Genomic DNA, 12,794 nt, shown 5'->3' with positions numbered 1-12,794 from the left:
AGTCCTAAGGGCGATGTTGGGTACGTTTTTCCCCTTTATTTAGAGGTTTGTACATTGTGTCCCTGGGAATACTGTCCATTTTTGACCTCCAAATAAAGCAGAAGATGGCTCAGGTGATCACCACAGTGTGGGAGTGAGGAATGGGCCAGGCCTGTGCCATGAACAACAACACCAAGAGTGCCTCATACCTGATGACCGGGTTCTTACCCGCAACGGAGAGGGAGCCTCACTCCCACATGCCCAGTTTTTGTTTTACCATAGCTACACACAGTCTTTAGAGCACGCCCCAGCCCCTCCAAACCATATCCCAGCACCTTCAGGTAGCCTAACCTGACAATGAAGGGGACAAAGGATCTGTCGGCCCAGTTCCCAAAGCTAGTTCGAATTAGTCATAGATGCTCAATAACGATCTAAGTAGAAGATGATGACATCATCCATGTACACGGAGGCTTTGACTTGCACATCTCCACTGTGTGTGATTATCACCCTCTTAGGCCCACATCCTTCCTGATGGACTCGGCAAAAGGTTCTATACAAATACGAAAAGAACATGGGAGAGCCCTCCCTGACTCCAAATTTGATTGGAAAGCTTTCCTATTCCCACCCATTGAAACTGCACTACTGATGGTTGTGCAGATCAGTTGGATCCAATCGCAGATTCGCTCTCCAAGCCCCATTTTGAAGAACACATTCATCATATAGGTGTGTGATATTCAGTCAAAGGCCTTCTCCTAGTCCAGGCTGATGAGGCAGGTGTCCAGCCCCCTATCTCGCACTTAGGTAATCATATCCCTGAATACTGCGAGGCTCTCAGAGATCTTCCTGCCAGGTACAGCACAGGTCTGGTTAGGGTGGATCACCAACTCCAGAGCAGACTTGACCCAATTTGCAATGACATTGAATATAATTTTATAGCCGACTTTCAGCAGTGAGAAGGCCACCAATTTCTAACTTCTTCCCTTTTCCCCCTTCCGCTTTTGGATCAGGATGATGATGCCTTTCCTTATGGATTCTGACATAATTCAGGCCAGAAGCATATATTTTCAACAGGTTTGGGCCGATCCAGCCCTGCAGAGTCGAATACAACTCTGTGGGCAAGCAGTTAATTCTGGGAGTTTTACTCTTCTCGAAGGACTCAAGGGCCTTAGTCAGCTGATCCAGAGTTAGTAGTATGTCCAGACTCTCCCAAGTACTTTCTTCTAAGACCTCTGTAATAGAGGACAGGAAGGACCAGGCCATTCTATCTGTGGACTTCATGTGATCCAATCTGGCAGAAAAGAATTTGCTGATTCTCAATATGTCAGACTATGACGACATTACTAAGCCATCTTCTTCCTTCAGGCTGCTGTTCAGAGAGTTCTCCCCTGTGTACTTTCTGGAGGAAGAAACGTGGGCACATCTCACCCTGCTCCACGGTGCAGACTGTGGACCAGAAGATGACCTTGGAGGCTTCCAAGGCAAAGAGCAGGGCTTGCGGACTCCTCACCTCAAGATCTTCCTTAACATCAACTGCTGCTGGAGCAGATTCTTCATTTTTTTTGGAGTCGGAAAATTTCCTTCTGTTCATCTCTAGCCTTCTGAACACCTCTGAGGATGAAGAACCTCTTGATGTTTTCCTTGATTGCTTCCTACTAGTGTGTTGGAGACTCAGAGGAGTTCCACGGTTCTCCAACCTTTGTAATCCCTTTTGAGTTCCTTAATGTTTTCCAGGGTCAGGAAATTCACATTCAACTGCCAACCTTCTGGTCTTCCTGTAAGTGACAGTCAGCTAGTAGGAGGCAGTGGTCAGAGACTAGTACCAGCTTGATGCTGGTGGATCTGACTCTGAAAGTGCGGGACACAAACAGGAAGTCTATCCTGGAACAGGCAGATCCATCTGGCCATGACCAGGTGTATCTACGCTGCGCTCCATCTGTAGGGTTGCTGAGGATGTCATGCAGGTTGGCATCTTTTACTGTTTCCATCAGGAGTCTGGATGTGGTGTCCAGTCTGCTGACATCCCTACCAGGTTGTTCAGCCACATCATTGATAGAGTTGAAGTCACCGTCCAGAACAACCAGCCTGGATGTCATTAGCAGCAATGAGCGATGCTGAAGGATGACCAGCCACTCACTGTTTTGAGCCATGGTGTACACATTAATTAACCTGAGCAGTTTTTGTACTTTACATCTGCCATGAGTATGCAGCCACCCACCACCTCCTTAACTTCAGAGATGGGGAGGTTGCCTCCCTGCAACAGAATACCTAGGATGGAGGCATGGGAATTGTTTCCTCCTGACCAGATCAATGGCCGATGGGATCATTGCCCATAGGAGCTAAGGTGTGGTATCCCACGATCTTGCAGAAACAGGTCAGCTTTAACCTCGGCAAAGAAGTCCAAGTTGAAACACACCTGTCCCCATGTTAAATCATTTTATCACTTACCAGATCTGTTGTCAATGACAGTTCCAGTGTTTGGGTCTGCTCCTGCATACCCATAGCATTCACAGATTGTCTCACTTGTAATGGGCTGAGAAAATCATCCTGGTCCACTCCATTAGAATTGTTCCACCCAGGTGACATCAGGGGGTTCATGCAAGGAGAGGGTTTTGAACTGTTCTCTGTTGGAGAAGTCTTCCCATTGGTTCCTCCTTGAGGGTGTTGCTGCTCCCAGCTTCCCAGAGCTGTGGTGCGCTGAGCACTTTACCACTCCCAGTTTTCTGGAGCTGGAGTGTGCTGGCCTGTTTAGTTTGAGGTTGGGATGCGCTGACTTCTTTGCTGTCTCCAATGTTTTGGAGCCGGGGTATCTCCTCCTCCAGCTCCCAGGAGCTTTGCTGCTTGTTCCCTTGTCCTTCATTTTCTGAAGAGCAGCAGACCCTGTCGCCTCTGTCGGAAGACTCTTGCTGCACTTCTAAGAAATGGCTTGGTCCCTTCTAGGCCGCTTCTTCTTTTTGGTTCTCCTCACCAGCTGTCAATCCCCAGGTTGTCCCTCTGCCGGTTCCTCCTCCATTGATTTGGTCTGCTGAGGAGTGGGAGTTCAGTAGGGGTGTAGCGCTGGTGTGTGGCAGTCTATGGACTCGTAATTTTGCTTCCTCTTGTCCTTCCCTGAGTCCTGCTTTGTCTCATTCTACACACTGTACGGTTTGGTAGGTGGAGACTTGCAGGTCTCCTTGGTAGTTGACCCATTTGCTGTTCCATTAGGATGCCCGTCATTAGTTCTCGCCACCTGAGCAGCATTTTGGATAGGTCTTGTAGAGGTGGCATGCCCCACCACAGAGGTTGCAGCATTTAGTCTGCTTGCAGTCCTTTGTCAGATATCCTTCCTGCTTGCAGTTCTTACAGATGACGACACTGCAGTTGGCCGCCACATGGCCAGATTTGCCGCAGTAAAGACAAACTTTGGACTGCCCAGTGTAGATAGGATAGTCACGGCTTCCCCCAATAGCAAAGCTGGAGGGAGGGTGGGTGGAGGGTTGCTCCCTTAGCAGGAACTCACCAAGGCTCCTTAGACATCACCTTCCAAACCCATGGCCACTACCATCTAGAAGGACAAGGGCAGCAGATACGTGAAAACACCACCGCCTGGAAGTTCCCCTCCAAGTCGCTCACCATCCTCACTTGGAAATATATTGCTGTTCCTTCACTGTCGCTACGTCAAATTCCTGAATCTCCTTCCCTAACAGCACTGTGGGTGTACCTACACCACATGGACTGGAGCAGTTCAAGAAGGCTGCTCACCACCACCTTCTCAAGGGCAATTAGGGATGGGCAATAAGTGCTGGTCTAGCCAGCAAAGTCCACATCCCATGAATAAATTTTTAAAAAATTCACATTCAGAGTCACTTTGACCTCCTGTTTGCTGGTCCAAATTCCGAAGGCATCCTTGATCTCAGTGCAGTTCCCAACCTTGTCGACGTACCTGTCAAGGAAGTTAAGTATATACACGACAGGTACATGAGGGTTGTAGAGATGCACGGCCACCACCTGGTCCCGTTGTGATGGCAGAGTAAACACCAGCTCTGCCATGAAAGTTCTCAGCTGTGGCAGGTTTCTCTTCTCCAACACCTTGAGGAATTCCATGCATGCTACAATGTTCTTGAAGGTCACATCGAAGTATCCATTGCCGGGGAAGTCCTGCAGACAGTAGTTGTCCGCAGCTTCCAATCCACAGGATTCAAAAATGATCCTGTTAATGAAGAAGGCACGGTCAATGGGTGTACCTCCTTCACTGTCTTTCAATGCCACCCTAATAGTATTATGTACCTCCTGGTTTGGAGCTCTACTGGTTGCAGCCATCACCTCTAAGTTCCCTATGTTCGTCACTGAAGCCCCACCAAAGGAGAACAAACAACCACTGAACAACTTCCAATACCAAAGGGCAAATGGCCGGAGTCTTTGCTGAAACTCCCTGAAAAGTAAATGAAACTGACAAAAACAACCACAAACTTACATTCAGGGACAACCATGATCATGATCTCGCCACTGTTTGCTATTTCTTTTTCTCAGGGATGACATGGTGTAACAGGGCATGAACACTGCATATCTACTTACCAGAACACATGCCAGTAACATGACTATTGTTGCACGTTTGTACGAGTGGCGATATTCTTTTCGTTTTGTGCCAGGGTTATATATTAGCCCGAGAGCCAGTTCTTCCTAGTGCAAAAAATCAATAATTTTAGAATATTTAGAATAATTTTTCTCTTGGCCTAGTAAAATTTACCCTGAACTAATTTCAAATGTCCCTCCTCAATTAAACATTAAAAGCCAGATTTTTGTCTCCCAATGGAGGTTCAAATTGTGTAGTGAAGTGCTGAACTTAGCTTTACTTTTGTTGGAAAAACAATTTTCCTCTACCTTCCCAACCCCAAGCCATTTTTGTATGGCCTTTTTGAGGATCAGGAAGGTCTTGAGTGCAAAACGCTCACATACAATTGGGGTCCCCATTGCAAGGACCACAGGAAAATTGTATTTCCTCCCACACACTATTTTCAGGTGCTGTGCGGGTTTTGGAAGCCCTAAAAAAAGCACTTCCTTGGAGTTTTCGTGACCACTGGAGGAAGCCTGCTGAGGAGTCGGGAACATTCTGAAAGGCAAATGTAAAGTGTTTTGACACCTTCAGATGTCACTATTAGATGTTATATTGTAACTTATATGCATTTTGATGTAGCGGTTCCTCACAGGGATCTGTCCTGTAAGAGTAAGTTAACCATTACATTGGCCAACATTGCCTAAGTACTGACATGCATTATAGTACTTTTTCCATTGGAGAAAGTGCCATAATACATTCAAAAATATGGGAAAATATGTTGGTAAACTCCTTTTCTTGTTTGGTAGTGGACTCAATGTACAGACAGCTTTGACTGTGGAAAAAAAATCCCATGCTTTTAAAAGGTAAGAAAAAACAAAGCGCCTGATCCTCTTCATTGATTCACAGGCAATCTGTTTTGAAATAGAAAAAACATAATCTGTTCTTTCATTTTCAGGCTCTTGCAGTTTGCAATGATGTTTTGGTAGTGTGGTCATTATCAATGCTTAGATGAGTTCCAAAACCTGTTAGTGAACTAAGTTCTGTTGCCATAGCTGTTCAAGGAATGAGTGACAGTTTTCTGAGGTTGTAATAAATCCTCTGCCTTTGATATGGATTCAGAGTACATTTGTTGTTTGTTTACACAACTTAATGGCCACTTAAAGGATTAACAATCTTTTCAATGGAGAATTTTTTTGCAGTATAAATAACAAACTTTCAAAAGTTTTATTACATTGTCACAGATTTTTTTTTACACCTGCATTTAAAATAATTTACACTGCTATTGCATGATTCCTGAGGACTGTGCGTAGTGGATACTGGGTGATTGGCTATATAGGATATATGGGGCATGGAGGGGGCATATATGACCTGTGGGAGCTTGGTGGTGGCATTGGTGATCTGAGGGGGCATTGGGGGTGATGGGGAGGGGGTGAGGTTTAGGAGGCCATTAAACAATATTGAGAGTTGGGCTGCTGTGTCTTGAGAACCAGCCTGCCACTGTACTTACACCCCTCCCACACGCCAGTTACCAAAATAACGTACCTTAAAATTACCAATTCCCCTTCAAACATATATGTAGCTTCAAAGTAGGGAAGTTGCTTTTAAATGTTTTAGACACCTATCCGACAGATTAAACAGAACATGTTGCTCTTCAAACAAACTCACTTCAATCTGCAATGGACCAGATTTTGCTGGAACAAGGCATCTTGCAGCACACACTGTTTGGTAGACATTTTCCTGCACCTTGCAGCTCAAACTTTATTTTTAAACTTGCTGAAGAAAGAGCTGACAACCATGTTGAGAGGGCAAAATCGCATCTGGGACTTTTAATGGTATAAACACAGTGCATCTCCTGAACTAGTGAGACTTAAGGATTGAGAAAGAAACATGATGGAGAAGGAGGGTGAATTGGAGTTAAATCAGATATAGAAAGAAAAATAAAAAGGAAAGATCGAATTAAGAGGTAGAGAGTAAAGGCAAAGATAAAGTAATATTTGAAAATTCAAAGAACGATTTACTACATGCAGGAATGAGATATGACAACTTAAATTGCTTCCTTTCTAGGCTGGAGAGATTAATTGACATTACATTGCAGACAGTATGGCCTCTTTTTAAAGGTAGTTGCGCTCTTCATTACCCAACCTAATTTTCTATTGCCAATTTAATGAACCTTAATGCACAAATCCAGAAAACTCTTTAAAAAAAAAACAGGGAGGTTGAGGGTGTGATGCCATTTGTGTGACACAAAAGAAGAATAGCGTAAATCAACCAGCAAGCTCTGACAATTGGCAACGCATGCTGAATCTTTTTACCCCCGAGTTTGCACATTAACAACAATATGTATCATTAATAAGATGTTATTTTTCCAGCAATATCAGACCCAATGTCATAAGCTAAACAGCTCTCATTGAGTACCAATCTAATGTTCATTAATTTCATAGTTAAATCAGTTTAATGTTTTACCTCATCCTCATCCCAATGGCATAAATCCCAGGAGCAGGCAGTTTTTGCTCGGGCTCGTTTCCACAGTTCCAAAAATACAGTGGCTATATTTTGAGAGAGAAATATTCACTGAAATAACTAAAGTTTAATTGTTTAAGAACAATGGACAGACTTTTACACTCCCCTGCAGATGGGTTTGCAGGTGGTGGGAGGACCACCCACCTGATCCTGTCCCCACCCTTGTGCCAATTAAGGTCCTGAAGTGACCAATTAATAAACACTTAAGTGCCACTTCCTGCCTCCCCCAAGAGTTTCACGGCTTAGAATGGCAACGGGTCAGAAACTCTGCAGGTAACAGCCCTTGGAGTTCAGGCGATCAAGGAGGTTGCTTCATTTACGGGCACCCTGTTTCAACTGGAGGCTCCTCACCAAGCTCCAGACACCCTTAAGTATCCCCTTCCACAAACCGCTCCTACCGCACCCTATCCACCCCTGTCACCTATCCCCCTCACCTCAGCCTGGCCCTGGTAATACCGACACCCACTTACTTTGCATTCAGCTCCAACAACATTGTTGGGGACTGGATGCAGTCCAACTGTGGCCACTGCTCCCAGGAGAGCTGCTGTGACCAGGGAGCTGCTGGCCATCTGATTAGCCAGCAGCTCTTGGAGGAGAGACTTGCTCCCCAGACCGGGTTTGGAGGGGTGGGGGTGCAGAAGTCTCACCTCAAGGTAATTAAAGTCCTAACGAATGTTAAATCGCTGCAAGGCCACAGGACTGGGCAGGAGCAGAAGATACACTGGACATATAATTTTCCCATGGGCCGGATTTTAAGTTTAAACTGACAAATAATTGTAAATTGTATGCACATGGACTGAATACTTAAGTGGTGTATTAGTGAGCTACAGAGACCAGGAAAACTCTATGTTTGATCCTTGATCTCTCCTGAATTAGTTCACCAGTGCTAACGGACAATCAAAATGCTACAATTGGCCTCAGTGTCTGGGCGAGGGAGGGGAACGATCAACTTGAGCTCCTACCACTGATCCCTATTGGACACTATGCATAATTGTGCTTAGCTGGGATGCCATGCAAATAGAATAGTCTGCTAATACATACTGTTCAGGCTTACACATGAGAGACTGGCTTTTTGGGTGAGATACTTTTAAACTGCTACTATCTGTAAAACCATATCATCAAAAGGAATCAATAATTTCAGAAGTGGGAAGAAATGGTGGAAACTGGAGAGATAGTGGCGTAGTGGTAACATCACTGGACTGGTAACCCAGAGACCAAGTCTAATCCTCTGGGGACATAGGTTCAAAACCCACCAGGGCAACTGGTGAAATTTACTGGAATATAAAGCTAGTCTCAGTAATGGGGACCATGGCAACTATCATCAATTGTTGTAAAAATGCATCTGGTTCATTAATGTCGTTTCGGGAAGGAAATCTGCCATCCTTACCTGGTCTGGCTTACAATGTGATTCCAGACCCACAGAACCTACCCTCTGAAATGGCTTAGCAAGCCATTCTGTTCAAGGGCAATTAGGAATGGGCAGCAAATTCTGGCCTTGCCAGTGACACCCACATCCCATGAAAGGAAAAAAAAGAAAATTAAATAAGTAATCGGCATGATTTATCTTCCTGGGTAGGAAAACCAATGTTGGAACCATTTCTGTGTTCTGACCCCATTCTGTGAAGGTGAACTTAATTGGCTGGAGGGTGGTTTTGGCAGTGAATTAGCAATCATGTGTGAGGGAATGGAGGCCAGACTGCTGAAGTGCAAGCCTCATTTAAACACACACGACAGCCATTATTGTGCCTGTGTATTGTTTTTGAAGGGAAAAATGCAAGCACAATTGATTGAGGAGGAGAAGCAGAGGCCTGACACCAGGGCAGGACTGCCCCTTGATTCTCCAACACAGAGTTGGAGTTCCTTTTGGAGGGAGCGAAGGAAAGGAGGGAAGTGGAGTTCCTTTTGGAGGGAGCGAAGGAAAGGAGGGAAGTCTCTTTCCAGTGGGTGGAAGAAGACCACCAAGCCAAACAAAGATGGATTGAGGTGAGGGAAGGAGAGATTGAGATATATGGTGGGGAGGGTAAAAAAGTATTGCAATCTGTAGATGAGGGGGGTGGAATGCATTCTTCCCCACTGAAGCTGTCCCTATGTTGACACTTGTGTATCAGCCTCTGCAGAAACCTCTGCTGGCACCTCCACAATGAGGACGTCTGCCACGTGCATGTCAGCACTGCAAGCCTCCACCTCATCCAAGGCCACAAAGAGCGCACCTTGTAGAAGTGGCCAAGAGTGGAGGCCCCCACGTTGGGCAGGGTACTGAGTGGTTAACTGGGGCTTTCTATATTTGTGAATGTCCACTTTTTCACTTTCTGAACATACCTTAAATATTGACATGATGCCAGACATGTGAGCTTCCATTCTTTCATGGCAAAATTCGAGGAGGGAAGAGGTGAAGGGAAACAAAGGTCTTTGAAGTGGACAGCAAGACCTCTGAAGAGATCTGCATCATTCATTAGTGGTAAGAGTGGATCCATTCAAAGCTGCATCTTCAACAGAAGTGTTCTCATAGACGGCTCGAAGTGAGTTCGAGACCATGCCATCCCCCTGGGTTAGAAGGACTCAGCTGAAATGTGTCTAGATCAGGTGGTCCCTGATAATAGCATCCTGAAGAGACTCTTGAGCACTGCACCAGGCCCGGCCACATCTCTGTGCAGCCAAGCACCTCTGTATTCTGCATCTTCCTCCTCTTTCTCCGATGGCCATTCCAGGGCTTCACCCTCTGCATGGTCCATACCTCTGAAGGGCCAGGTTATGAAGAGCACAGCAGACCACCAATCTGCACAAGACCCTTGCAGAAGTGTGTTGCAGGGTGTCACCCAGCAGTCCATGGATCAGAATATGAATCTTCAGAAGCCCAATGACTTGCTCAATGATGGTCCTTGTGAGCAGATGGCTTCAGTTATAGCTCCTATGTGGCTTCATCTCAGGGTCACATACCCAGATAGCTTCTTCTTTGGCTGTACACATGATGCCTTGGGTATAGTTGCCTTCCTGCCCCTCGTCCCTCTCGTCTACCCTCCTCTTGCCCAGTACTCTGCTGCTGAGAATGTTGACCCTCATCGCCACTAGATTCAATATCTTGAGCTCCCATCACCAACTGCTCTCTTTCTTGCACTCAGCTAAACTCCCAATAATGTCTGGAACCCTAATCCCCCATTCATGTCCCCGTGGTGCCAGGAAGGTCATAACCGTCTGCACTACCCAAGTGTATAGTGACCACTTTTCCCGCAATATGTACATACCCGATACCCAATGGCTGAATGTCCTTCTCAGCCATGTTACTTTTAATGGGCCCACCTAATATCGTGGTAAAGTCATCATTGGCTGTCCGCTGTGTTGCTGCCTCCATACACCCTGGTCTGTCCCTGACCAACACGCAACCTGTGTGTCTCCACCAAAGTTCCAAGGTTCCCATCAATAAATTTACAGAGCTCATTAACTGGATAAATTGGCATCATTCCCAAACCAGGAGGTGATGGTAAGAAGGGGGCAATGGAGGTTGTGATTTCCAGGGCTTGTCTTTCCCCTGTCCTGAGGAAAAACAACAACGTCAAGAACAGTGACGTGCAACTGACATGCCAGCCAATGGCACTCTTTTTAGCACCAGCCCACCTCTATTCCCACCTCCATCAGGACCTAAAAATCCTGCCCGCTATGTGTATTATATATTTCAGATATTTCATGATTTCTAATGCATTTAACAATGTAACCCTTAATAAAATCACTCATTGTTAAGTACTACAGTCACCATCCATAGTACACTTATAGGTCATGGAGATGAATTTAATACCTGCATAAACCATTTCTTTTTAACTAAATGAAAGTTAACAATGTGCTGAGGAAAATACCTACCCCAGATTGCCATGATCATTGCAAAAACAACTGTCATTTCATGGTCAAAAAGTTGTGTGATCTGCAGGAATAGAATGAGCTAAGTTTACTCAAAAACAACTTATATTAATATAATGCCTTAACATAATAAACTGACTAAGGCAGGAGCATTTTAAAACAAAATATGATACTGAGGCACAAAGAGATATTAGGACAGATGATCAAAAGCTTGGTCAAAGAGGTAGGGTTTTATAGAGTGTCTTAAAGGAAGAAAGCGAAGCAGAGAGGTGTAGAGAGAATATTCCAGAGCTTAGGGTTGAGGCAACCAAAGATTTAGCCATCAATGGTGGAGTGATTAAAATCGGGGATGCACAAGAAACCAGAATTAGAGGAGTGAAGATATCTTAGAGAGTTGTGGGGCTGGAGGAGATCACAGAGATGAGGAGGTGAGTAAGGCCATGGAGGGATTTGAAAACAAGGACAGGAGTTTTAAAATCAAGATGTTGCTTGATCAAGGGCCAATGTAGGTCAGTGAGCACAGAGGTAATAGGTGAACAGGATTTGGAGCAAGTTAAGACATGGGCAGCAGAATTTTGGATGACCTCAAGTTTACGCAGGGCAGAATGTGGGAGATTCACCTACAGTGCATTGGAATAGTCAAGTCTAGAGGTATCAAAGACAAGAATGAGAGCTTTAGCAGCAGATGAGCTGCAACAGGGGAAAAGTTGGCAATGTTACAGATGTGGAAATAGACCATCTTAATGATGGCATAAATCTGAGGTCGAAAGCTCATCTCGGGGTAAAATGTGACACCAAGATTGCAAACAGATTGGCTTAATCTCAGACTGATGACAGGGAGAGGGATGGAGTCAGTAGCTAGGGAACAGATTTTGTAGCAGGGCCCAAATACAATGGCTTCATCTTCCCAGTATTTGATTGGAGGAAAATTCTGCTCATCCTGTACTTAATGTCAGGTAAGCAGTCTGATAATTTAGCAATAGTGATGGGGTTGAGAGAGGTGGTTGTGAGATAGAGCTGGGTGTGGTCAGAGTACATGTGAGAACTGACAATGTATTTTCGGATGATGTCGCCAGGGGCTGCATGTTGAGAAATAGGAGGGGGCCAAGGATAGATCCTTGGGGTTTACCAGAGATAATGGTGTGGGAGCAGCAAAGAAGCCATTTCAAATGATTCTCTGGTTATGATTAGATAGATAAGAATGGAACCAGGTGACAGTAGTCCCACCCAGCTGGACGACAGTGTAGAGGCATTGGAGGAGAATGTGGTCAACCATGTCAAAGGCTGCAGACAGGTCGATAAGGACAAGATGGAAAGTTTACCATTTTCACAGTCACATAGGATGTAATTTATGACTTTGAGAAGAGCTGTTTCAGTAGTATGGTAGGGTGGAATCTGATTGAAGTGATTCAAAAATGGAGTTCTAGGAAAGATGGAAATAGATTTGGGAGTTGACAACATGTTTAGGGAATTTGGAGAGGAAAGGGAGGTTGGAGGCAGGACAGTAGTTTGCAAGGATGATGGGTCAAGCGTCGTTTTTTTTTGAGAAGAGAGATGACGACAGCAGATTTAAAGGAGACAGCACCTGACGAGGAAGAACCGTTTACAATATCAGCTAACATGGGGACCACGAGAGGAAGTTGGATGGTCAGCAGTTTACTGAGAATAGGATCATGGGAGCAGAGGGTGGATCTCATGGACAAGATGAGCTCAGACAGGACATGAGGGGAGATAGGAGAGAAACCAGAGAAAGATGCAAGTTCAGGGCTAGGGCAAGGGCTGATCATTATAGGAATTTGACCTGATGGGCTTCTGGAAGGGAGGGATGCGGCAGAGGCAGCAGATTAGGTAGTCTCGATCTTAGTGACAAAGAAGTCCACGAGTGCCTCATATATATTGTTGGAGATGAGGGCGG

At 45.2% G+C, this 12,794-nt stretch overlaps 1 protein-coding gene across 4 annotated transcripts in view; it reads right to left on the bottom strand.

Moving 5' to 3' along the window:
- LOC144684774 (anoctamin-9-like) overlaps positions 1-12,794 on the bottom strand; it is a 178,775-nt gene that overhangs the window by 45,962 nt on the left and 120,019 nt on the right. For all 4 annotated transcript variants that reach the window (XM_078548979.1, XM_078548978.1, XM_078548981.1 and 1 more), the window contains 3 exons: positions 10,883-10,943; positions 6,974-7,056; positions 4,531-4,635 (listed from right to left, as the gene is read on the bottom strand). In XM_078548979.1, the coding sequence (XP_078405105.1) occupies positions 4,531-4,635; positions 6,974-7,056; positions 10,883-10,943 (249 nt within the window). The remainder of the gene's footprint in view (positions 1-4,530; positions 4,636-6,973; positions 7,057-10,882; positions 10,944-12,794) is intronic.

Source organism: Cetorhinus maximus, chromosome 9 (genome assembly GCF_964194155.1).
Source record: "Cetorhinus maximus chromosome 9, sCetMax3.hap1.1, whole genome shotgun sequence".
NCBI classification, from domain to species: domain Eukaryota; kingdom Metazoa; phylum Chordata; class Chondrichthyes; order Lamniformes; family Cetorhinidae; genus Cetorhinus; species Cetorhinus maximus.
The sequence above is the reverse complement of the archived record's forward strand: the minus strand, read 5'-3'. Positions and strand labels throughout refer to the sequence as shown.